This window comes from Lemur catta, chromosome 7 (assembly GCF_020740605.2).
Source record: "Lemur catta isolate mLemCat1 chromosome 7, mLemCat1.pri, whole genome shotgun sequence".
NCBI classification, from domain to species: Eukaryota; Metazoa; Chordata; class Mammalia; order Primates; family Lemuridae; genus Lemur; species Lemur catta.
In genome coordinates, this window is record NC_059134.1 from 100,817,432 (window position 1) to 100,843,969 (window position 26,538).

The following is a 26,538-nucleotide window of genomic DNA, read 5'->3' on the forward strand; positions in this document are numbered from 1 at the left end:
TGGGGTCTTTTCCTTTATTATTTGGGGTTCCTCCACATGGAAACATGGGACCTCCCCACCCCACGCCTAGTGCCTCTGGCACCCCCGTAACCAGTACACCAGTTCCTGAAGAGTCCCCTTTAAAATCACCAATATAAAAAAGAGGGAGGGAGCGAGGGCCTGACCACCCTGCAGGCTGGGCAGGGCTGCCGGGCAGAGAGGGGGCCTTGGCTTCTGCAGGGAAGGCACAGGCGTCCCAGCCCCGGGGCTCCCCCAGCCGGGAGGGGGCTCTGCACGCCTGCACTGCGTGTGCAGAGCTAGTGGTTAGTTTACAGTCCGCAAGTGAGGCTGGGGGTTGGGCTGGGTGGGTGGCCTCTGAAGTGAGGGGAGGGGACACATCTGGATGCTTGGGGGGCCTGGGGCTGTCCTGAGGCAGGGACAAGCGAAAGCTGCCTTCCTGGTAGGGTGATGGGAGGGTCTGGGGGGCCATCCCAAGCCCATGGCTGGTACAGGTAGGGAGAGCCACACAGCTCTGCTCAGGGCAGATGACCGGGCGTGGCTGGGAGAGGAGGGGGCAGGAGGGTGGGCACCTCCCAGCTCTGAGGAAGGCACTTGCAGCTGGCATGGGCTGTCGTGGCGCGGTAGGAGGTGTGGCTTGGCGGACAGGAGAGGAGAGGAGCTAGGCGGGGGGCCACACCCCACCTCACGCGAACATGGTCAGCTGTAACCACTGGAGGGTGGAGAGCAGACGGCTTCCTCAGTCTCCCTCCCCACCGAACCCCAAGCCCAGCCCACTGCCCCAAGGCTCAGCAGCCACCATCTCTTCGTCTCCTGGAGGGATCCTTACTGGGGGGCTACTTTCCTACTCCTCTGCCCCCAGGAGACCAGGCTGCTGGCTCCAGCAGAGGCCCCCAGAGCCTGCCCTCCTACTCCTTTCCCAGAGCCCAGGCCTCCCACCCCAGCCCTCCAGGACTCAGGAGGCCCAGCCTTTTGGGCTGGCTCTGAGGCCCAAGCCCCTGCCAGGAAGGGACAGGAGAATATTGGTCAAATAAGGAAACTCAACCACCTCAAATTCTTCCCCCACTGTGGGCCCAAGGAGGTTCCCACCTTAAACAAGTCAAAGGTCACGACTCCATCCAGATCTGTGTCCAGAGTTTTGAAAAATCCTGTGTGTTCAAGAAAAGATGGTATGGGGTGAAAACACAGTGGGACATTTGCACAGGGCCAGGACTGGCCCCTCTTCCTGCCTGACCCTCCCCCCACCTTCCCACAGCACTCTAGGCTGTCACCCCTTGAAGGCACGAAGTGGCTCTTCCTGCTGCCTGAGAGCCCTCCAATTCCCTCCCCTGCCCCACTCTCCTAGCCCTCAGCTTCCAGGTGACCAAGGACTGAGGCCACCTGGGCCCAACCTCAGACCTCAGCCTCTCTGGCACATGCCTACTACACTGGCCTGTATCTGCCATTCACCCATCTGTCTGTTCCCACCAGCTCACAGGGGACGCATTTCAGATAGGGCTGGATGGTGGGATAGAGCCAATTGGGGACACTCACGGAACATGGTCTCCAACCGAACCAGGCAGCACACAAAGTTGTCAAAGTCAACAGCCAGGTCGGGCTCAGAGTAGCGGGTGATGATGAGCTCGTACAGCTTCTTATTGAGCTTGAAGCCTGGCCCAGGAGAGTGAGTGAGGTCAGGGGGCTGCAGCCCCTGCCCAACAGGACGAGGGGTGCAGAGGGGCAGGGTCCCCAGGAACAGAAAGGGAGGCGGTGGGGCTAGATAAGGTACTTGGGGCCATCTCTTCTCCAGGGGCCTCCTGGGCAGGGCCAGTCCCAGAGGGAGCACCAGGGCCCAGGTCGTGCCAGAGAAGCAGGAGCTAGCCAGCGAGGGCGTAGGAGTCTGGCTTTGTTTGTCCCAAATGCCCTGGCCTCATCCTTGCAGGGCCGCCAGGCTGGGCCCCACTCCTCTCCCAGGGGAGGCTCTGCAGCTTGGTTCCGCCCCTCCAGGCTGCAAGGCCGGAGGTCAGTCACCTTCCCTCCCTGAGCCTCACTATTGTCACGTGCACAGTGGGGATCATAAAAGACCCCGTCCTCCTTAGGCTGCAGCAAGGAGGAAGGAAAGCTGAGAAGGCACTTAGCTCAGTAACCATGGAGAGAATACGAAAGATGGCTATTACCACATCATCACTAGCACCTCAGGGACATGGGCCAGTGGGGTGGGCCACTGCCCTGGGGAGCTGTCAAGGAAGCAGCCTGGGGCCTGGGAGCAGTGAGGTCATCCGTCCTGGGCCCCACAGGTGCCACTAGCCTCTGGGGCTCACCTGCAGATTCGATGGCCATCCTCATCTCGTAGGCACTCATGCTGCCCGACTTGTCCAGGTCAAACTTCCGGAAGATGGACTGGGGTGGGGGGCAGAGGGTGAGAGCCAGGCCGAGTCAGCTAGCCCCGCCTGCCCACCCCCCCAGGGTGGCTGTGGATGGAGGGGAGAGGCCCAAAGGTGGGTCAGTTGCTGAGACGTGGGGGCTCAGGGTTGGGGAGGCTGCAGAGGAGGGCCTGGCCCACTCAGCCAGCCTGGGCACCAGCTGAGCAGCCTGGCCCCGTGTGACTGAGGCCACAGAGGGGAAGGGAGGTTCCCAGCCAGTGGGGACGACCTACCAGGTAGTTCCGGATGCGGTTCCACAGGATGTTGAACTCCACCAGGCCCAGCTTCCCATTGCCATCACGCTGGGCGGCCGTTAAGGCAACTCCACAGCTAGTGAGAAAGAGCAATTGGGGAGAAGGGGAGGCGGGCCGCAGAGAGCAAGCCGGTGGGGAGGGCAGGGCAGGAGCAGCAGGAGCCATGTGCAACCAGCTTGGAACCAGGCTTGCCTCATTCTCTGAATTGGGGTGCAGTGGAGTGGGCTGGGGAGGGGTGCAGAGACAACACCAGGCCTAGCTCTACTTTTCACTTGACACAAGCCCTGTGCCTCAGTTTCTCCCTCCTAATTAACAGGAAGATGCCCCAGAAGACACCTGACCACGGGGCACTGGTGCATCCACACTTCACAGCTCTGTCCCATCCTCTGTGCTGCTCCTGGGACAGCTCGCCCAGTGCCTTTCTCCTGCCCATATCCCAACCCAAAACGCCACTTTGGAGGCACAAGCAAACGGAAGGATACGTCCATGAGGTTCACCATGCTGCGGCACGACTCCACGCTGAAGCCCTTGGTCCGCAGGTCTTTGTCTGTAAGAAAAATCAGTTCCAAGCCCTCAACCCAGTGAGCATCCTGTGCCTGCCCCTGCTGGGGCCAGGCAGGGCGCAGTTGGGGAGGTGGGATTCCTGCCAGTGGATGTGAAATCTAGCAGAGGAAGTGGGCAGGACTGTTTTTCTCACCAGGAAATACAGGTAAAGGATTTTAGCAATCAAGCCAATGTCCTGACAGCCACAGATTAATCTAATGCAAAATTAAATGAGCGCTAAACAGAGGTGAAAGAAACTGGGCAGAGTGGGGTTCGCTGCAGGCTCAGAGGGCCGGCAGGGCTTCCCTAGCACAGTAGAGGAAGAAGGTTCTGGGCCGAGGGAACTGAGCCACGGAGGTCAGAGGCAGCGCGGTGCACGGGCGGTTCGGGGCGGCTGCTTTCAGCTGCGTGTCACAGAGAGTGAAGCCAGCCACGTTCTGCTCCCCTAGCCACTTGGCCTGGCCCAGAGGGCATCTCTGGGAGGAAGGGGAGCCTTGCCCTTGAAACCAAGGCACAGAACTCAGGACAGGGAAGAGGGATGCAGTAGGACAGTATGAGGCGTTTGGGGTGAAAATGGCAGGGAGCCGGGCTCAGAAAGGCAGTGGAAGGTCCCCCCACCCACACACACCAAGGAGTGGGGTTCAGCTTAAGATGGGAGCTGAAGCCCGATTCTAACACTTGGAGGAATTTGGGGGGGGGCAGGAAATAAGGTGGAGAAGACACTTGGGGACACTCACGTTTGCTAATGATCCTGTTAAGGATGGTCTGCAGCTCCTTGACGCTGATCTCCATGTCCTGGGGAAGAGAGAGGATGGCACCTCCCCGGGGACCGGCTGCCCTCGGCAGCCCCGCCCACCCCGCCTCGCCCAACCTACCGCCCCAGCCAGTTGCCTGAAGAGGGCCTTGAAGTTTTCGTCAATCTCCTCTTCCGAGAGCACTTGCTGGACCGAGAATCGAGAAGCGGGGAAAGCAGGTAAGGGGCCCACCCCGGCCATGTGGACAGCAGCTGGAGGGAGCGTGGGGACCACTCCTTTGCTGCATGTCAGACTCTCCAAGCCTTACTTTTCTGACCCATAAAATGGGGATCTAGTGCCCACCCTGCCCCCTGGGGGATGCAGTTCAGCTCAGTGATGAAAGGGAAGGGTTTGGATCCTTGCTGTATGACCTTGGGCAAGTTCCTTAACCTCTCTGAACCTGAGTTTCCCACTCAGAGGAGATCTCATGACAGGACCCAGACAGGATTGTCACGGGGAAGAAATGAGATGACCCAAGTGAAGTGCTCAGCACAGAGCCAGCAAAGAGAGAGAGCTCAGGGATCACACCGTTATTATCACAAGTCCTTGCAAACTGTGAAGTGCCGGGCAGATGAGGGATTAGCATTACTCTCAGGGCTCTCGTGGGGTGATAGGGGTGTGCCTGGCCGGCAGGAGCCCAGAGCCCAGGAGCTGGTATATCCAGGTCCTCATCACACACCCGGGGAAAGGGAGAGAGGACGATGCCTGGTGGGGCTGGGACCACGCACCTCATCAGGGAGATTGGCCTGGATCTGGTCGTCCAGCTCCCTGCAGAGAGTGGGAAGAAACAGCGGGGTCAGAGTGGGGGACAAAGCAAGGGGCCTGGAGGTGGGGGAGGGCAGAGCAGCAGGGGGCCAGGCTGACTCACTGGGTCCCAGCGCTCTTTTCCGAGAAGAAGCGGAGCACAAAGTCACCCTCCTTGTTGGGCTCGAAGGTGGAGGGCACCACAACGTACTCCCCGGGCGGCAGGCGGAAGCGGGTGCTGACCTCCCGCAGGTTGATGAACTGCTCGGAGCGCGCCCGGGAGGCGTTGGCCAGGAAGAAGTCCCGCTTCAAGTGCACAGCCGGCTGGCCCACCAGCTGGAGGGAGGGAGGGGGCGCGGGGCTGCAGCTGCCCACTCAGCCTCTCCTCAGGGGCCAACCCCAGACCCAGACCCCAGGCTCCAAGTCACTCACAGCCTGTGTGACCCTGACAAGACATTTTGCCTCAGTTTCCTCATCTGTAAAATGTTACCCTACCTGCTGCAAGCGTGGAGGGTTATAAGGAGTGATTAAATGTAGATAAGGCACATATTTAAATAAAATATTCTCACTAGTACTACTTGGAGTTTCCCCATGTCAGACGCTGCAGGGAGCTTGGCACCTCATTTAATGCTCCCAACAGCCCTGTGAGGCAGTGCTGTTATGCCCACTTTACAGACAAACACTGAGGCTCAGAGCTTAAGCAACTTGCTCAACACTTTGCACCCAATATTGACCCAAAATGCCCCAGTCAGCATTTACTCAGTGTCAACGGCAAGATGGGAAGAGCCTCGTGTGTGCATGCCGGGGGTGCTCTGAGGACCAGGGTTCAAATCTGGCCCCCTCACTTATACCTGCTCTGACCCTCAGGAGAGCAATGTTTGTTCTGCCCACTGAACAGTCAGGGGAAAGCACTTTTCAAGCAGTAAAACACGGTGACTTCTTAGCTGTCCATGCAAGGGTGGGTTTGCCACTGTGTTGCTCCCCTCTGGGCACCCTCAGGTCATGTGCTGGGGGTATGTAAATCCAGGTGAGTCAGGTGCCACACCTACCTCTGGAGGGACCTGCAAGAGAGACAGGGGAAGTTAGAGAAGCGTGTTTGTCCCAGAGGCAGAGGGCAGAGTGCATCCTGGGCAGAGATCCTGAGTTCTTAGGCGGGAGTGATAGGATGAGGAGACAGGATTCAGACCTGTCCCCACACCAGAGAGTGATCCCAAGAGGGAGGGCCCAGGCAGGGCTCTCTTTGTCTGGGGAATGTCCTAGGGCTCAGCTCTGAGTCACAGTCTCCAGGACAGCCCCCAGAGTGGCTAACCAAAAGGTCCTAGAGCCCAGGGACATGAGAGGTCCACACCAGTTTGCTGCCAGGGGCTCTGTGTGTAGGCCAACGCTGTGGCTTCCTTTGCCCTGACCAGGGAGGTCCAGAAGTCCCCTCTCCCCCCACCTCCGTCTTGAACACAGTCAGGAGTTATAACCACAGAGAATGGGGGTGTGGGGGCGTCCCTGTCATACACCTCCATTCCAGCCTCCACTGACACTCCTCCGAGACAGGGAGCTCCCGACTCCCCTGGGGCAGCCCATGGCACAGGCTCTCTTCTCTCTAAAGCTGAGCCAAAGTCTGACCCAAGAAGCTGCCTCCCTAGGTGTCAGCAGAGCCAACTCCTCTTCCCAGAGCAGCATCCCGCCCTCCGAGGATGAAGGCGAATCCCAGAATCTCTCCTTGCCGAGCCAACCACCTTCCTCTCCCGGCTCCCCCATGGGATGCATTGTAGGTCCCGTTCCGGCCAGAGAGCTTTGGCAGGTGCCTCTGGAGGCTCGCTCCGGGCCACCAGCCTCAGGATGCGGCTGCCCAGTGCGCCCAGGACGGGCCCGGGCAGCGATGGCTTTTGGCGCCCCCTGGCGGAAGCCCGCCCGTGCTGGGGGGGACCCCGAGGCTCACCTCGTAGACGGCGAAGCCGATGGTCTCCATGTCCCGGCCAAAGCGGCGCTCGCGGCGGCGGTGCTTCTGCATGAGGGCGAGCACGAAGCTGCAGCCTGACTCGCGATCTCCGTAGTCGTCTGGGTCATCCACCTCCTCCAACCGGATCTTGAACTGCGGGTTCACCCAGAAGGTAGCTGCAGGTCGGGGGAGGCGAGATCAGAGGTGGGGCAGAGTGGCCCTGTGCAAGCCTCACCTGCACACTCCCCTGTGTCCATTCCTTCATTCGACAAACATTAGTAAGTGCCCAACGTGTGCCAGGTGACCGGCATGCAGCCGGGGCTTGCAGTCCAGAAGCAAAGGCCTGAGCGTGAGCAAGTCAGGTCAGTGAACAGAGTAATGACAGAGAGCAAGCGGAAGTGGGTCAGTGAAGGTGACATGTGAGCTGAGACCTGAAGGCACAGCTCTGGGAAGATGCTGGGAAGCACGAGCCAGGCAGAGGGAGATCCAAGAGCAGAGGTGGGGAAGAGGCCCTGCACACCTGCGGGACAGCAGGCATCCGGGGAGCCCGCTGATCCAGGGAGGTGGCAGAGGTGGGCAGCCGTTGGTCAGGGGCTAAGGTGTGTGGATTGAATCAAAGTGCAAAAGGACCCTGCAACACGCTTGCAACAGAGAGGGACACGAACTGATTAACATTCTAAAAGGTGACTCGAGCCGCTGTGTGGGCAATGACTTAGATGAGGGCAAGAGAGAACACAGGGGTCTGATAGGAGGCCACAGAGAGCCAGCCGGGGCTTGCGCTTCTGGCAGTTTGGTGATTTAGCTGCTTGAAGAACCCTCTTGACTAAAACTACCCAGTACTGGAAAGAATATGCAAAATTTCTTTTTAAAGGCACTAATAAGCCACAGCGCCCCCCCATCCCCCCACCCCACCCCCCAAACTGACAATAATCAAAAAGATAAGTAAGTGTTGGTGATGTGGAGGAATCGGAACCTCATATACTGCTGGTGAAAATTAACATGGTGCAGCCACTTTGGAGAAAAGTCGGGCAGTTTCTCAAAAGGTTAAGCACAGAGCTACCATATAACCCAGCAATTCCACTCCTAGGTATATACGCAAGAGAAATTAAAATATATGCCCACGAAAAAAACTTGTACGTGAATGTTCACAGCAGCACTATTTATAATAGCCAGATGGAGGAAACAACCCAATTATCCATCAACTGATAATTGAATATACAAAATGCATATCCAAACAATGGAATGTTATTTGGCAATAAAAAGGAACAAAGTACTAATACACGTGACAACATGAATGACCCTGGAAAATATTATGCTAATTGAAAAAAGGCAGTAGCAAAAGACCACATATTGTATGATTCCATTTATATAAAATACTCAGAGCAGGCAAATCCACAGACAAAAAGTGGATTAGTGATAGTCTGGGCTGGCAAGTGAGGGCCAAGGGATACACAGTCTGTTTTAGGGATAATGAAATGTTCTAAAATTGATATGATGGTTGCACAACTCTGGGAATATACTGAAAGCCACTGAATTATACACTTTAAGTGGGCTGGGTGCGATGGCTTATGCCTGTAACCCTAGCACTCCGGGAGGCCGGGGCGGGAAGATCACTTGAGCTCAGGAGTTCGGGACCAGCCTGAGCAAGAGCAAGATCCCATCTCTACTAAAAATAGAAAAAATGAGTCAGTGGTAGTGGTGTGCACCTGTAGTCCCAGCTACTCGGGAGGCTGAGGCAGGAGGATCACTTGAGTCTAGGAGTTTGCAAGGTAAATAATGCCAAAGGACTTCTGTCGATCCCTGGATACCCTGAACCCTGGATACATGGGCAGAAGATAAAGTCCAGGATCTACTGGAGGCAAAGAATCCAATAGGAGATTCCGGTGACAAAACTGGAACCCTCATGAGGAATGCCAGCAGTTAAGGATGAAAGAAAAATAAAGCCCACTGGGATGAGGGAAAAAAATAAACACAGACTGGGCACAGTGGCTTACGCCTGTAATCCTAGCACTCTGGGAGGCTGAGATGGGCTGATTGTTTGAGCTCAGGAGTTCGAGACCAGCCTGAGCAAGAGCGAGACCCCGTCTCTACTAAAAATAGAAAGAAATTATATGGACAGCTAAAAATATATATAGAAAAATTAGCTGGGCATGGTGGTGCATGCCTGTAGTCCCAGCTGCTCAGGAGGCTGAGGCAGTTGGATTGCTTGAGCCCAGGAGTTTGAAGTTCCTGTGAGCTAGGCTGATGCCACGGCACTCTAGCCGGGGCAACAGAGTGAGACTCTGTCTCAAAAAAAATAAAATAAAAGTAAATAAATAAATAAACACAAGCCAGCCTTCACATGACCCTTCAGTTTTAATATATACTGCCTGTGAGGTCAAGGAAACATTAAGGAAAGAATTTAGTTTTAAAAGGGTCCAATCTAAGTTGGTGGCATTCCAAGGGACTGATAGAAACACACGGCAGGAACTTCAACTGAGGACTCAAAAAGAACTCCCACACGTGAACTTCTAGGCCAAATGAGGCAGAGACTTAACAAGGAAACAAGGCACTATGACTGAGCACCCACAGCTACAATGGACAAAGACTGACAAACCAAGACTTCAGATATTAACACTCTCAGACACGGGGTATAAAAGGCTATGCTTACTGGCCAGGCGCAGTGGCTCACGCCTGTAATCCTAGCACTCTGGGAGGCCGAGGTGGGTGGATCGCTCAAGGTCAGGAGTTCGAGACCAGCCTGAGCAAGAGCGAGACCCCGTCTCTACTAAAAAAATAGAAAGAAATTATCTGGCCAACTAAAATATATATAGAAAAAATTAGTTGGGCATGGTGGCACATGCCTGTAGTCCCAGCTACCCGGGAGGCTGAGGCAGTAGGATCGCTGAAGCCCAGGAGTTTGAGGTTGCTGTGAGCTAGGCTGACACCAAAGCACTCACTCTAGCCTGGGCAACAAAGTGAGACTCTGTCTCAAAAAAAAAAAAAAAAAAAAAAGGCTATGCTTACTATATTTAAAGAAATAAATGAAAAGTTTGGAAACATGAGCTAGAATTACCAGATTTGAAAAGATCCATTGAAACTTCTAGAAATAAAAAAAAATTAATTGAAATTCAGTACTTAGAAGAACTAACCAAAGATTTGACACAGCCAAAAAGAAAATTAGTGAATTGAGAATGTAGCTGAGGAAACTACCTGGGACACAATCCAGAGAGAAGATGGGATGAGAAGGTACATCTCACATTTGATTGGAATTCCAAAAGGAGAAGATAGAGTGGGAAGGAGGTGATATTCTAAAGGGTCATGGTTAAAAATTTTCTAGAATTGTTGAGAGATGTCAATTCAGATCCAGGAAGCTCAATAAATCCAAAGAAGAATGAAAAGAAATCCATACCTCCACAGATCATGATGAAATCATAGAATATGAAAGAAAAAAATTTAAAAGATTTTTTTAAACAAAACATGGTAGACAGACTCTGGACTCACACATAGCAACAATAGAAGCAGAACAAGGAATAATCGTATCTTCAATGGGCTGAAAATAATGTCAATCCAGACTTCTATATCCAGAGAACTGTTAAGAATAGGCACACTATAAAGGAATTTTAGAAAATACTTGAGAAAGTTTATCACCAATAGATCCTTGTTAAAAGAAATGTAAAAGCATATATTTCAGTCTGATGGAAAATGATCTCAGATGAAAGGTCTGAGAATGGTGAACAAAAATACTATTATTTTGAGGGCAATCTAAATAAATACAGGCTATCTCAAATAACGATGATGTTTAATTTATGGCAGAAAAAAATTGTTTAGAATTAAAATGCTAGCTAATGATAGCATAATGAACAAAGGGGGGGTGTGATCCAAGTTAAATATTCTAAGGTCTTTGTATTGTTCAGGAGGAGGGTAAGGATACCGATTAACAAACTTTGGGGTGTATGAAGCAAACTCTTATGTCTTTCAAACTCATAGAGGAAAAAACTAGTAGAGAAAAAAAAAAACTCAATACAAAAAACAGCATGACAAGAGAGACAAGTAGAAAATAAGTAAACACATTAAGTCAGTTGAAATAATTACAAATAAATCATTAATCACTGTGAGTATAAATGAACTAAACTCTGTAATTAAAGGACAAAAAATTTCAAGCTGGATTATTTAAAAGCCAGCTATATGTTGCTTACAAAAAATAAAAAAATATTGGGCTGTGGAAAGATTGGACATCAAAGAATATAAAAAGACATATAAAAATACTAGCCAAAGAAACCTGGAAGAGCTATAGAAACAATGGCTGAAATAGACTTGAAAGTAAAAGGAATTATTAGAGATGAAGGTTGTCCCCAGATAATTTTTTAAAATGTTTAATTCATTAGGAGCTTATAATAATTCGAAACTTGATGAACCCAATATCATAGCTCAAAATATATAAAGAAAAATGACTGAAACAAATACAAAGAGAAATTGGCAAAACCACTAGGATGGTGTGAAATTTTATCATCCCTCTTCCAGTAATTGATAAATTAAGCAGACAAAATAATCAAGAAGTTTGATATGGTGAACAATTATAGAACATTCCCCCAATACTTAGTAATGTACTGGTCAAGAGAACAGACTCCAGGATCCCACTGCCTGGGTTCAAATCCCAGCTGTACCACTTAATAGATCAGTGACTTTGGCAAATTCCTTAATTGCTCGGTGCCTCAGTTTCCTTACCTATACAATAGGGATAATAATAGTATCTAACTCATAGGTTCAGTGTGAGAGTTAAGCAAATTATCATATTTTAAATATTTAGAAGAGTGCTTCACATATAGTCACAGTATAAATATTAGCCTGTCTTTTCAAGAACATGTGAACCTTTATGAAAACTCGCCACAGGCTAGCCTATACTGCCATTTCAAAGCTATGATCTCATATAGACTATATTTTCTGACTGCAAGGAAATTAAGATAGAAATAATTTTTTTTAAAACTAGGGGGAAAAAAACCCATATGTTTAGAAGTTTTAAAAAACACACTTCTAAACAACTAGTTTATCAAAAAGAGATGATAATAGAAATGAGAAATCATATAGAATGCCAATGAAAACATTGTGTGTATATTAAGAAAGAAAAATATCAAATCAATAACCTAACCTTCAACCTTAAGAAGCTAGAAAATGGGTAAGTCAAAATCAAAGCAAGCAGAAGAAAGGAAATAATAAAGATTAAAGTCCAAATGAATGAACTAAAGAATAGAGAACAATAGAGAAAAATCAATAAAATCAATTAAACCAATAGCTGGTGTTTGAAAAGCTCAGCAAACTGACAAAGGCTGGGCACTGTGGCTCACGCCTGTAATCCTAACACTCTGGGAGGCTGAGGTCGGAGAATCATTTGAGGCCAGGAGTTTGAGAACAGCCTGAGCAACATAATGAGACCCTGTCTCTACAGAAAATTAAAAAATTAGCTGGGTGTGGAGGCGAGCGCCTCTAGTCCCAGCTACTCAGGAGGCTGAGGCAGGAGGATTGCTTGAGCCCAGGAGTTGGAGGCTGCAGTGAGCTATGATCATGCCACTGCACTCTAGCCTGGGTGACAGAGACCCTGTCACAAACAAAGTAAAACAAAAAAAATCGACAAGCCTTTAGCCATACTGAACAGGAAAAAGAACACTCAAATTATTAAAATCAGGAATTAAAGAGGGACATCATTATTAACCTAACAAAAATAAAAAGATTATAAGGAACTGCTATGAACAATCGTATGATAACAAATTAGATAATCTAGATGAAATGGAAAAATCCCTAGAAAGAAACAAATCACCAAAACTGACTCGAGAAAAGTAGAAAACCTCAATAGATTTATAAAAATAAAGAGACTGAATCAATAATCAAAAAACTCTCGACAAAGAAAGGTGCAAGACCAGATAGATGGCTTCAGTGGCAAATTCTACCAAACACTTAAAGAAGAATTAACACCAACTCTTCTCAAATTCTTCCAAAAAACTGAAGATGAGGGAACACTTTCTAACTCATTCTATGAGGCCAACATTACCTTGATACCAAAACTAAACAAAGACATCATAAGAAGATTACAGACCAATATCACTTATGAATATAGATGCAAAAACCCTCCAAAAAATGCTAGCAAACCAAATCCACCACTATATTGCAAGGAATATACACCATGATAAAGTAGGATTTATCCCAGAAATGCAACAACAGTTCAACAAAAGAAAATCAGTGCAATACACCACATCAATAGAATGAAGGGGAGAAAACTCCACATCCATCTCAATTGATGCAGAAAAAGCACATCCTTTCATGAGAAAAAAAAAATTCAGAAAATTAGGAATAGAAGGGAACTTCCTAACATGGTAAAGAGCATTTATGAAAGACCCACAACTAATATTATACTCAGTGGTAAAAGAAAGCTTTCCCTCTAGGATCAGGAACAAGATACCACTTATATCATTGCTATTCAACATTTTCCGGAAAGTTCTAGCTAGAGCAATTAGGCAAGAAAAAGAAATGAAAGGCCTCCAAATTGGAAAGGAAGAAGTAAAACTCTCTGTTTGCATATGACATGATCCTATATATAGAAAATCCTGAAGAATCCACAAGAAAGTTATTAGAGCTAATAAATGAATTCAGCAAAGTCACGGGTTACAAAATCAAGACACAAAAATCTATTGTGCTTCTATCTATACACCAGCAATAAACAATCTGAAAAGAAAATTTAGAAAACAATTCCTGTACAATAGCATCCAAAAGAAGAAAATAAATAAATTTAACCAGGGAGGTGAAAGACTTATACACCAAAAATTACAAAATATTGCTGAAAGAAATTAAAAACAAAAAAAAACAAAATCAAAAGACAGCCCATTTTTATTGATTGGACAAATTGATGTCCTTAAGATGTCAATACTACCTAAAGTGATTGAGAGAGTCAATGAAATTCCTATCAAAATTTCAGCAGCCTTTTTCACAGAGTGGAAAAGCTGATCCACAAATTAATATAGAGTTGTAAGCCCACAAGCCAAAACAATCTTGAAAAAGAACAAAGTTGGAGGACTCACACTTCCCAATTTCAAAACTTACTATATACAAAACTACATAATTAAAACAGTGTGGGTTGGGTGCAGTGGCTCATGCCTATAATCCCAGCACTCTTGGGAAGCTGAGGCTGGAGGATCACTTGAGGCCAGGAGTTTAAGACCAGCCTGGGCAATATGGTAAGACCCTGTCTCTACAAAACATTTTAAAATTAGCTGGGCATGCTGGTGTGTGCCTGTAGTCCCAGCTACTCAGGAGGCTGAGGCAGGAGGATCACTTGAGCCCAAGATTTGGAGGCTGCAATGAGTTATGATCATGCCACTGCACTCTATCAAGCCAGGGAGACAGAGTAAGACCCCCATCTCTTAAAGAAAAAGACAAACAAACAAAAACAATGTGGTACTAGCATAAGGATAGATACATAGACCAAAAGAATAGAATTGAGAGTGCAGAAATAAACTCATACATCTATGGCCAATTGATGATTTGACATGGGTGCCAAGACCATCCAATGAGAAAAGAACAATCTTTTCAACAGATGATGTTGGGACAATTGGATTTCGACATGGAAGAAAATTAAGCTGGACCCTTACTTCACAGCATATGCAAAAATTAAGTCAAAATGGATCAACAACCTAAATATAAGAGCTAAAACCATAACATTCTTCGAAAAAACATAGGGGTAAATCTTTATGACCTTGGATTTGGCAATGGATTCTTAGCTATGACACCAAAATCATGACCAACAACAACAAATAGATCAATTGAGCAGCATCAAAGTTAAAAACTTCTGTGCTTCAAAGGACACTATCAAGAAAATGAAAAGACAACCCACAGAATGGGAGAATATGAAAATTATCTATTTTGTAAGAGTCATATCCAGAACATATAAAGAACACTTACAACTCAACAATGAAAAGAAAAATAACCAAATTTAAAAATGGGTAAAGTATTTGACTAGACACTCCAAAGAAGATGTATAAATGGCCAACAAGCACATGAAAAGATGCTCAACACCATTAGTCATTAGGAAAATGCAGATCAAAAACTCAACAAGTACCCTGACCCCAAATAAAACTGAAGAGAGATTAAAAACAAAACAAAACAAAACAAACCTTCAATGAAATAACACTTCACACCCAGTAGGATGGCCACAATAAAAAGGATGGACAATAACAAGTCTTGAAGACCATGTGGAAAAATCAGAATCCTCATACATTGCTGGTGGGAATGTAAATTGTGCTGTTACTTTGGAAAACAATTGGCAGTTCCTCAAAAAATTAAACACGGAGTTACCATACGACCCAACAATTTCACTCCTAGTTATAGGCCCAAGAGAATTGAAAACATATGTTCACATAAACACATGCACGTAGCAGCATTATTCACAAGAGTCAAAAACTGGAAACAACCCAAATGTCCATTGACTGATGAATGAACAAGCAAAATGTGATATATCCATACCATGGAATATTATTCAGCCATAAAAATGAGATGAAGTTCTTACCAAACTATATCATGAATATACCTTGAAAATATTATGCTAAGGGAAAGAGTCCAGCACAGGCAAATCCATAGAGACAAAAAGTAGATTAGCGGTGGCCAGGGGTGGGGGGTGGGGGAGTGATAGTGACTACTGATGGATATAGGGTTTGTTTTGAGGGTGAAGACAATGTTCTGGAATTAGATAATGCTGATGTTTGTACAACACTGTGAATATACTAAAACCCACTAAATTGGATACATTAGAATATGAATTTTCTGGTATGAGAATTATATTACAATTTTAAAAAACACTATGTATCAAAGTTGTGTAACTCAGTTAAGGAGGTACTTAAAGGGAAATTTATCACCTCAGATGCTTATATAGAAAAAAATCTAAATTAATGAAATGAACATTTGAGAAGTCATAAAGCGTAAAAATCAATCCAAAGAAAGTAGAAGAAAGGAGATAATGAACAGAAAAGCAAAGACTAATAATATAGAAAAAAAATACTATACAAAAGACCAACGAAGTCAAAAGTCATTTCTTTGTGAAGATTAATATTAACAAGCGCCTCACAGGATTAATAAAGACAATAGAGGCCGGGAGCAGTGGCTCATGCTTGTAATCCTAGCACTCTGGGAGGCCAAGGCAGGATAGCTTGAGGTCAGGAGTTTGAAGTTGCAATGAGCTACGATGGCACCATTGTACTCTACCCAGGGTGACAGAGTGAGACTGTCTCAAAAAAAAAAAAGGTCAAATGCTTGTTATTGTATCAGCAACGATTATGTGGGAGATTAATTTTAAAGGCGAAAGTGTTTACAATAGGAACAAAATGATAGGGTACCTAGGATTAAATCTCAAGAGATGTATTAAGTTCTTTATGATGAAAACGATATAATTCTATTGAAAGACATTAAAGACCAAAATAAAGGGATATACCACATTCTTGGATAAGACTTAAATTGTAAAAATGTCAATTCTCCCCAAATTGGTCTATAGATCTTATCCAATTCCAAATTAAAATCTGAAAATGATTTTTCATAGGACTTGGTAAACTGACTCTAAAATTCATATGCAAAAACAAAAGAAAAGAACAGCTAAGAGACTCTTGAAGAAGGAATTCACTCTGTCCAATAGCAGGACTTCTTATAAATCTATAGCAATTAAATCAACATGTTACTGGCAGAGGGACAGACCAAGGGACAGAATGGTGAGCCCAGAACAGAACAGACCCAGAACTAATATGGCCAAGCTGGTGCTGCTAGCCAGTGAGGAAAGGAAGTACTTCTCAATAAATGGCCAGGGAACAGTGGTTATCTATTTGAGGAAAAACTGAAATCGGATCCCTACAAGGGAGAAGAATGCTTCAGAACAGAGGGCAGTGAGCCACACTGGGGACTGCTGGAGGATGCAGGACAGAAGGACAGAGCAGCAGGGGACTGTCAAAGCCACAGCCATAGGTGATCTTCAAAAGGCAGTCTCATCAGCATGGTAGGGATGCAGCTGGACTGGCAAGGGTTAAACAATGAACCCAAAGTGAGAAAGGACATGGGGTGTGGTAATTCCTGAGAAATTCTGCTTTGAATGGGGTAGAGAAATGGGTGGGGAAGTGGCGTCAACAGAGGATTGCTTCTATTTGAAGACTGAAGATTCTTCATAACAACACAGGAGAAAGAGGTGATGGATAAAGGAGTAAATCCCTTCAGAGGTGGGGGGACCCCATGAACAGGGACAGTTCTGCCACTGTCACAGGTGGGCAGGCAGTGAGGACGGGCACAGATGCAGACAAGGCTAGGGGATTTGGAGGTGGGAATATGACTAGGTGTCCTACAGGATGAAGTCCATCTTTTCTTTTCCTTTTTTTTTTTTTTTGAGACAGAATCTTGCTCTGTTGCCCAGGCTAGAGTGCCGTGGCATCAGCTTAGCTCACAGCAACCTCAACCAGCAAACTCCTGGGCTCAAGTGATCCTTCTGCCTCAGCCTCCCAAGTAGCTGGGACTACAGGCATGCACCACCATGCCTGGCTAATTTTTCTATATATTTTTAGATGTCCAGCTAATTTCTTTCTATTTTTAGTAGAGATGGGGGTCTTGAACTCCTGAGCTCAAATGATCCTCCCTCCTCGGCCTCCCAGAGTGCTAGGATTACAGGCATGAGCCACCGTGCCTGGCCTTTTCTTTTTTTCCTTTTTTGAGACACTCTTGCTTTATTGCCCAGGCTAGAGTGCAGTGGTGTCATCATAACTCACTTCAACCTCCAACTCCTGGGCTCAAGCGATTCTCCCACCTCAGCCTCCCAAGTAGCTGGGACTACAGGCGCGTACCACTGCACCCAGCTAATTTTTTCTATTTTCATTAGAGACAGGTCTCACTCTTGCTTAGGCTGGTCTCAAACTCCTGAGCTCAAGCAATCCTCCTGCCTCAGCCTTTCAGAGTGCTAGGATTACAGGTGTGAGTCACCGCACCTGGCTGAGGTCTATCTTTTCAATGAAGTGTCCAAAGGTGAAAGTATGATAGTGGAGGGAGGTTGAGGAGAGAACAGGAACATTCCTGGCTAGTAGTGGAATTGCAGGGGAGCATGCAAAGTGCACATTTGAGGTTTGTGGCTGTGAATGTACAGGGAAAATACAGCCTCAGTTGTGATTTCTCTCCTGCCACATTCAATGTTTCCCAAGCTGGTGGACAGCTGGGTTCAACTAGGATTGTTGTGCCAGGTGGCAGGAGCAGCGGGAGGGAGGAGCCAGGAGACTAAGAGAGTTTGCAGGGACAAGATTAAAATGATGACTCTAACCTAGGTAAGGAGAGAAGGCATGATGGGAGGTGAAGGATGGTGTAGAAGCGGTGGGTTCAACAGATTAGCTAGTTCCACGAGGGCTGTGGAGTAAGGAAGCTGAAAGGGTCCCAGTAGAGGTCAGAGAGCAGAACGGTCGAGGCAGGACAGCTCTGCTGTGCCCTCAGGGCAGGGGCTGAGCTAAGGTGGAAGAAAAGATTGCTCCGAGTTGGCCACATGGATCTAGATGCCCAGGGAAAGGTGGCAGAAGGGAGGAAGGTGGTGGCCAGGAGGGAAGGACTCAAGCCCCAAAATGGTGGGCGAAGCACAGCTCTTTAGAATTTACAAGGACATTTAATATTTTACTCCTCAAAGCAAATTTGAGAGATCAGCCTGACTGTCTTTATATTACAAGTGAGGAAACAGAGGCTCGGCGGGGTGACGTGCATTGCCGGAGTCCCCGGAGCCAGAAAGCAGCGAGGCCCAGCCCCAGCCCCTGTGTACCCTGAGGGCCCAAAGGCTCCGGTCACCTGGGTAGTTCCGGCAGCCCCCCGCAGTGCTGCCCCGCCGCCAGGTGCCCTCGTAGAGTGTGGTGTTCCAGTTGCGGATCGACCGGCTCTTGAGCGCGTCGGGCGTCAGGTTGCAGATCTCCAGGCGGGTGAACTCGCGCATGAAGTCTCGGAATGACATCCTGAGCATCAAAGTGCAGAGGTGAGTCACAGCCCCAGTCAGAGCACGACGATGCCGCTCGGACTGGGTTTATAGGGACTGAGAGGTGGGGTAGACGGCCCCAAGAGGGGCCAAGCCTGGGCAGGGGCCACTCACCAGAACTCCCCATCCTCCATCTTGACCCGGAGCTGATCCCGTTCATAAGGGTCCACGTTGTTCCACTCTGAGGAGCTGTGGGGAGCAGGGTATTGCTGGGGCTGGTGGGCTCTGTCCCTGGGGCCTGTCTACCCCTGCCCAGGTCAGAAGGCCTCCTAAGGTCAAGCCCTGAGATCCCAGTTCCATGGGGTTGTCTTATCAGGGCCGGTCAGATGCCCTGAGCAAAGCCACAGGCTGGGCACAGGGCCCTGCACAGCCTGAGCTCCATCAGGGCAGTCCCCAGACCCGGTAACTCAATCCTGAGTCCAGCCCAGGCAGAAGTGTCAGGGGCACCTAAGAGCTTCCTCGAGCCTCCCCAGCCAGTGCGCACTGCCCACGGCCCCTCACCTGTCGCTCCAGGCTCCTGTCCACTCCACCTCGCCCCAGGGGTTCCGCATCCGGATCAGGTTCACCATCTGGCCCCGGTAGTTCACCTGTTCCCCAGAGCTCCCATCAGCACCAGCTTCTGGCACCTACTTTAACGTCCCTTCCCAGCCCACCTCCCATACCACCCCACCCTCTCCGAGCCCTGCTCAGCACCCAGATGAAGCCTGTCCTCCAGGAATTTACAGCCGTGCACATGAGCTACAGTCAATCAGGACAGGACACGATAAGCATCTCAGGATGGGTGTCCCCAGGAGAGAGATAAAAGGCTGTCAGAGGTCATAGGAGGAGCCTGTGCCTCCCAAAGCCCTGGTCAGATGCCAGAAAGGCCAGGACAGGCAAGGAGGCAGGAATCACCCTGCAGGGGAGGCCCCACCCAGGGCAGTACCTGCTTGGCCCCGGTCACAGAGTAGGCGTGGCCCTTCACCAGCTTCTTGAAGGTGACAGCCTCCATGTCCAAAACACTGGAGATCTGCAGAAAGACACATGCACTGTGGTCGGGGTCCAGGCCCCCCATGCACATCAGAAGAGCCCCAAGCACTCATGGGTCGTGGACGTTCCCACCTGCACATGTAACAGCTGCTGGGAGTGGCAGGCAGGGACCCTGATTCCATCTAGCCATCCAGTTCCTCACCCCCACATATAGATGCCACTCCTTTTTGGGGTGGGGGGCAGCCTGGCTATTCCCCCAAAACTGCCACTGGGGCAGGAGGAACCCAGGCACCCCCACTGACACTGCTACTGGCCATACAGCCTGCAGAGGGCCTCATGTGGAGGGATGTGAGGTCAGGATAGAGCCAGGTAGGGATGGGAAATGGGGGCTGGGGTCAGGCTGAGGATTGCCATGATGTTGGGGTCAAGTCTGAGATCAAAGATGAGGGAGGCCTGGAGATGAGTCATGGGAACCAAGGAGCAGTGAAGGGTGGGCATGGGGCGAGATGACAGGAGTGAGAAGGGAAGTGGACACAGTGGGTGGTTGGGAAACCAAGTCTGGGGAAGAGCTGAGGTTTTGAGGAAGGAGCAGGGAGGTAGGGACAGGAGTGACACCAGGTGTGGAGGTGGAAGGTGGGGCTGGAGTGATGGATGAAGCTAGGGTTGGGTTGGGGAGAGGGACCCACTGGAAGACAGGACAGGTCGGGATACCAGGGCTGCAGGGTACCAGGATCAGGGTGAGAGGGTCGGGGCTGGGCGCACTCACGTCAATGGAGCAGCCCAGCAGGGAGCCTCGCTCCAGTGCCTTGAGGATGATCTGGTAAAGGTCACTGGGTGCCTTTCTCAGCTCGTACCACTCGGTGACCCCGCCTGTGAAGTCCTCAAAGCCCTCTGAGGTGCTGCCCCCTGACAGGGCCTCATAGCTGCCGTTTACCCTGTGGGTAGCCCCAGATCAGCACTGTGGCATCAAGCAGGACCTGATAAGAGGGTCAGGAGCCCCCACCTCAAGGTGGGCTGGAGCTGTGCCCTGGGCCCCTACTCACTTGGCATAGGCCTTCTCGAGCAGGGCGCTCCAGAACTCGTTGCCTTCGGCAGAGTGCACAAACACCAGCTTCCCGTCCTTGATGGGCAGCAGGTCATCCACGACCACGTCCACCCACTCCCCAAATTGCCACAGCTGCAGGAGAAGGGGCACAGTGAGTACCTGCCTCGGGATCCCCCTGGCCTGAGCTCCACCTTCAGCTCTACCACTTACTAGATGCATTATTCTAGATACGCACTAGATGCAGGTAGGCTAGATCATCATGTATACTAGATACACATGAGATGCGTGTATACTAGATTATGTATACTACATATACGTGAAATACATGTATACTAGATATACACTAGATACATGTATCTAGGTATTGAAGGAAATCAAAATATTCCACCCCAAAATATACTTGTCTGACATATTTTGAGATGGCTGTTCAGAAGGCCTGGGAACAGAAGCAGCCTTGTACAGCTGTCTTTTGTGGGGGAGATTTGTATCTGTAGAGAAAAATCTGTGTTGATACAGCCAGGTTTTCTCTGAGGCCCTCCCTTGTTCAGATCTAGGAGACATTAACTGAGTCTAACAACTTTAAATGTCTGAAAGAAACATTTGCCATCTCTGTGAGGGCTGCTACTCGTGAGGTTTCGTCTACAGAGTGAGACCACCTTTGCTGGCCAGGCCTCTTCCCCTCTCATAACCTGTCTTGCCGCCACAACTGGTTTTGGGCCATGCTCCAGCCTCCATTCTTTCTGTCACCTCAGAATGGTACATAAGCTTCTGTACCCCATTGGGAGGTTGGGGTAATCACTCTGTGATTTCCCCCTGCCTCCCCGCATATGCTAATAAATTTGTATGCCATTCCTCCTATGAATCTCCTTTTGTGAGTTGATTTTTCAGCGAACCTCCATAGGGCTGAGGGGAAGCTTTCCTTTGCCCCTACAGTGTAAACTAGATACATGACCCTGAGCAAGTTAGCGCCTCTGAGCCTCAGTTTCCCTAGCCATAAAAGGGAACAGCAGTGCCTTCGGCACAGAAAAGTTAAACAAGAGCACACAGGTAAAGCTTTTAGCGCAGCACTGAAACAAACCAAGGCTGGGCTCTCCACGAGGTAGCCCCTTTTAAGGTCATGCGCCCTACCTTCCCTCCCCGATCTAGGCCTGGGTGTGGGGGTTAGGGGGATAAGCATGCCATTGGATGTAGAATGAAAATGTGGCATCTGGATCCCTCAACCACAAGATGGGCAGGACTGATTCCCGCAATCACCGGGTTCCCTTCAGAGATGCCACGAGAGGCAGGTTTCCCAGAGGAGGAGAAGGGGTCAGGGCCCAGGCCCAGGGCGCCTGGAGCCAGAAGCGAACAAGTACTCCAGATACCACCTGAGGGGCCACGGCGGAACAATGAGGGTGGAGAGGAGGCGGGGCCCAAGGAGCACAAGTTGCGAGCATGAAGGGGGGGGGTGTTGAGCAGGCCAATTAGAGGCCAGGGAGGAGCAGATTGGAGGAATGAGGGAAGGGGGAGGGGAAAGAGGCGACGAGGCCGCGCCCCTGCGGACTAGAGCCTGGCAGGTGTGGCGCTCGGCTAAGGTGAATCCACACGGTCCTCTAGGCCACCTCCTCCCGCGCAAGGTGGACGAGTACAGGGTGGGGTAAGGGGCTCCCTGACTAGGCGGAAAGAGGGGACACCCAGGAGTCCTCCGGACAGGGCTAGGGCCACCAAGGCTGGAGGGTCTTATCCAGGGTTGCTGGGGTATGTCTCTCCCAACACCAGCTCATTGAGAATTAATTTCTGTGACTTGAAAAATGGGCCCTGTGTGCAAACGACGTCAGGAAAAGCTGGTGTAAACAGACTTTCTTTTCTGCGGGGCTGTCAGAGGTTGCCAAAGCCCAGGAGGAGGTGGGAGATGGGAGGACTGACAGGTGGGGAGGGCCACATGTGCCGATCTGTTTGCCCCAGTGGAACACTCCTTTTTCAGATGGGGAAACTGAGACCTCGAGGAAGAAAGAAATTTTTCCCACAAGATATAACAGAAGTCTTTCTACTCTCCCCAGCACTTTCTACCCAATAAATACAACCACCCAGGAAAACTGCCAGCCGAAATACCTGCCCAACAGTTTCACACATGATAGACCTGAGATGGCACTGAGAGGTCAAATACCTTCCAGAGGGAGGGCTGGCCCCCGCAAGGTGTGGCCCTTGGCCACCCTAACTTCAGAGTGCTATGGGTCACCTTTCCGCATCTCCCCCAGTGCCTGCTACCCCTCCTCCCCAGGTGGGTGCAGGGCCCTTCACCTGGAAATGGAAGATGCCGGCATAGCCATTCTGGAAGCTCTGGCCGTGTGGAACCACTCGATGCAGGAGGGTGTCGTTGAGGGTGAGGGAGGCGATAGCAGCCAGGAGCCAACAGTCCCCTGGGATGAGAGGGACCCACATCGGCCTGCTTTACCAATCTGCCCCGGAGGGGTGCACACAGATGTTCATTCAGGGGAGAACCTGGGGTGCCCAACTCCGCTTAGCTTACAGAAAAGACCCAGGAATCTGGGCAAACCAGCCCCGGTGCTGATAGGCAGAGCCTGTCTGGGCTTGCAGGAGGGAGGAGTTGGGGCAGAGCCCAAAGGAACGGGAATGGGGAACTACCGTGGAAAAAACAGCCGGAACCCCACTCCGAGGGGCCTACCCAGCGCTCCCTGGCAGATGTCTGTGCGGGTAGCTCCATCCACGATGAACTGGGGGTTTGACAGCAGCTCCTATGAGAGACCCAGAGTCCTGTTCCTGTGTCGGCTTCTCCAAGAAACTGGCACCCACCCACCCCAGACCCCCCTCCCCACCAGGGACCTGGAGTCCCATCCCCTATCCTCACCCAGGATGAGGAGTCAGCTGAGTCCCACCCAGGATGGCCCCCCTCACCGTGGGACGCTTCCACTTGATGCCATAGGTCTTGGAGGAGTTGGGACCCAGGTCCTTGAAGCCCAGGCTCTGAGCCACCGGGGGGAAGGCCTCATCGCGGAAGAGGGCCCCACTCTGCAGGCACTGTGCCCGCAGTTGCTCATAATCCTGGCCCAGGTACTTGATGGCATTCTCATGGCGGCCCAGGCCCAGCTCCTTGGCCCGCTGCTTCTGCACTTGGGCTGACACCCCAGTGCAGTACACGGGTGTAATGATCTCCTCTGCCATCCTATGGGACAGATGGGCCTGCTCAGAACCCAGGCCTTCCAGGACTAGCACTTACCCTCCTGCCCCCACCCACCCTTTTGCCCCAAGCCCAGGGTTTGCCTGCCTCACTGCTCCTCTCATGGAGTCAGGCTCTCAGACACCTCCCTATGCTCCCACAATCCAGGAAAGGGACTCCCCAGTTCTGGACTGTGCCCGCCACCACCTCTCTACCCCCATACATTGCCACCACCTCTGCTTTCAGGGCTCCCATTGTCCTAGGCCTGCAGCTCTGTAGTCAGCCAGAGGGCCAGGTGGGGCAGGGCGGAGCCTCCTGATGGCACAAGGAACTGGGAAGGTGGGACACCCCAGGAAGGCCTCTCACCCTGTTTGCCAGCCTGTAACCCCCTCCCCAAACTAGCCAAGCTCCTAGCACACTGGCCCCTTTCCCTGGGGCTGAAAACCCCAGGCAGTCGGGGTCCCCCTCCCCAGACCCCTGAACAAGCTGGGATGCAGAGCTGGTGGGCCCCAGCCCAGCCATTGGGGACAGTGGTGAGCTCAGGCAGGGGTAGGCGCCTGGGCTGTGCCTCTTCCGGAGCCCCCACCCCTGTCCCAGGCAAGCAGAGGGCCCCGAGCAAGGGCTGAGCTGGGGCAGCCCTCAGCCCCGGAGCAGTGGCTGGGGTCAGGGAATCCAAGCCCGGCCACCCAGCTTCTTACCTGGGGGAGGGGTGTTGGGGGGGCCGCTGCCGTCCCTGCGCCTGGCTTCCCGGTGGCAGCTCAGGGCAGGGCCCAACCAGGAAGAGCGCTCCTCCCCGCCCTCCTCCCGCCGCCCCTCCGCCCTCCCTCTCTTCTCTCCTCCTCCTCCTCGGGCTCCTACCCCGCTTCCTCTCGGCTCTCCCTTATCTCTCGGGCAAGGTCTCTGACTATCTCTTACTCTCGGTGTCTCCCAGCCCCTCCCTCCACAGGGCCCCGGGCAACTCCACAAGAGGGCAAATCAGTAAAAGGCAGAGTTGTCCCCGGGGAGGGGCCGGCGCCTGTCGGGATGGGGAGGGCTGGGGACGGAAGGGCACCGCGGGGGGTGGGGGAGGGCAGGGCAGGGGGTATTTTTAACCTGGGGCAGCAGCTCGAGTTGCAGGGCCGGGCTGCCCCACCCCGCGCTGCGCCCCCGGCGGGCACTCCCGCGTCGTCAAGCACTGGTGGCACCGCCCCCTGCAGCCCCCGGCCCGCCCCCTCCCCAGACAGAGCCCCTGTCTCCGCGGCCGCAGCTGTCCTCACCCGCTCCCAGCCGGTCCCCAGCGCGCGGCCGAGATTACCTCAGACTGCGGCAGCTGCTCCAGGACCCGCAGGTCTGGCGGCCAGCGGACCCCTGCCGGACGCTCGGCAGAAGGCAGCCCCACCCCGCCGGGTCCCCGCCGCCGCAGCCCGGCTCCGGGCTGGGCCGCCTCCCCGCCCCCACCCCACCCCCGCGCCCTGGAGCTCAGGCCCCGGGCTCCGCCACCCCGCTCCGCGGCCCCGTGCTTGCGGGCGGGGCGCGGGGGAACCGGGGCTCGCCTCGTGACCTTGGGTAAGTCCCTGGCCCGCGGGGCCTTGGTTTCCCGGTATGTGCCGCGAATGAATTGGAGGTGAGCAACCGTGGGAGCCCATTTCTCTCTAGCGTTCTGGGGTTTCTTGAACCGGGAAACGGAGAAGTGGACGTTCCTGCCCCCTCCCTCAGGCCCTCAGCCCACCCATCTGGAAGCGCCCATATGCCGCCCTACCCGGGAGAAGGCGGCAGAGGCTGCGAGCAGGACCGCAGGCCCACTCAGCACACAGAGATCCTGCTTCACGGACTACAAGAAGGTGGGGAGTCAAGAAGGGGTTGGGGGGACTGCAGCAGTCCCGAGGTCAGGCCTTTTCGCTGGTCTTGGAGCCCCAGCCCCGCAGCTGCTGCACCCTTTATAGGCCCTATACACAGCATTTTGCCGGGGAAACAGTGCATAGCTTTCCTAGGACTCTGGGGCCCATGACTCCAAAAGTTAAGAGCCACTGATCTAATTGGATCCCACTCTCACCCCCAGTTTACAGATGAGGAAAACTGAGGCTTGAGAGGGTGTGACTTGTCTGAACCCCCTCACCTGGTGAGTCAGGGCTGGAGCCAGCTCCTGGGCTATATGCCCGTCACCATTCACCATTTATCTTGACTAAACCCTTCTGGCAGGTCTTTGCATAGCAGAGACCCATGACTAAGGCAGACCAGCCCCTGCTGGGGGAGGGTGATCTCCTGGTCCATTTTTGAGGTTTAAGGAAGCTGAGTCCTGATTATGGATGAATAGGAGTCAATTAGAAAAGGTGCTAGGCAGGGTGTTCCTAGCAGAAACAACAGCAAGGGGGCCAGGCCAGGCTTGGTGGCTCATGCTTGTAATCTCAGCACTTTGGGAGGCCTAAGTGGGAGAATTGCTTGAGGCCAGGCGTTTGAGACCAGCCTGAGCAACATAGTGAGACCCCATCTTTACAGAAAATTAAAAATTAGCTGTATGTGGTGGCGAGCAGCTCTAGTCCCAGCTACTCAGGAGGCTGAGGCAGGAGGATTGCTTGAGCCCAGGAATTGGAGGCTGCAGTGAGCTATGATCAGGGCGCTGCACTCCACGTTGGGTGACAGAGCGAAACTCTGTCTCTGAAAAAAAGAACAGTGAGGGCAAAAGCCTAGAGGCTGGAGGAACACACACCAATAAAGGAAACTGCAAGTGT

General features: G+C 51.2%; 1 protein-coding gene across 4 annotated transcripts; it reads right to left on the bottom strand.

Annotated features, from left to right (window-relative positions):
• CAPN1 (calpain 1) lies at positions 1-25,232 on the bottom strand. 4 transcript variants are annotated; one of them, XM_045556054.1, is made up of 22 exons: positions 25,125-25,232; positions 23,569-23,836; positions 23,339-23,408; positions 22,954-23,072; positions 20,672-20,805; positions 20,395-20,563; positions 19,585-19,668; positions 19,161-19,246; positions 18,774-18,848; positions 18,479-18,639; positions 6,668-6,843; positions 5,784-5,795; positions 4,859-5,070; positions 4,719-4,758; positions 4,072-4,137; positions 3,934-3,991; positions 3,136-3,200; positions 2,633-2,701; positions 2,298-2,376; positions 1,531-1,647; positions 1,087-1,145; positions 1-709 (listed from the first exon to the last, which is right to left on the bottom strand). In XM_045556054.1, the coding sequence occupies exons 2-22, from the start codon at positions 23,833-23,835 to the stop codon at positions 683-685; spliced, it is 2,145 nt and encodes a 714-aa protein (XP_045412010.1). In that variant the 5' UTR covers position 23,836; positions 25,125-25,232; the 3' UTR covers positions 1-682. The 4 variants fall into 4 exon arrangements, with proteins under 4 accessions (XP_045412010.1, XP_045412012.1, XP_045412011.1 ...); XM_045556056.1 differs by having other exon boundaries at positions 25,087-25,158; XM_045556055.1 differs by lacking the exon at positions 25,125-25,232 and adding an exon at positions 24,689-24,937.
• Positions 25,233-26,538: the final 1,306 nt, after the last annotated feature.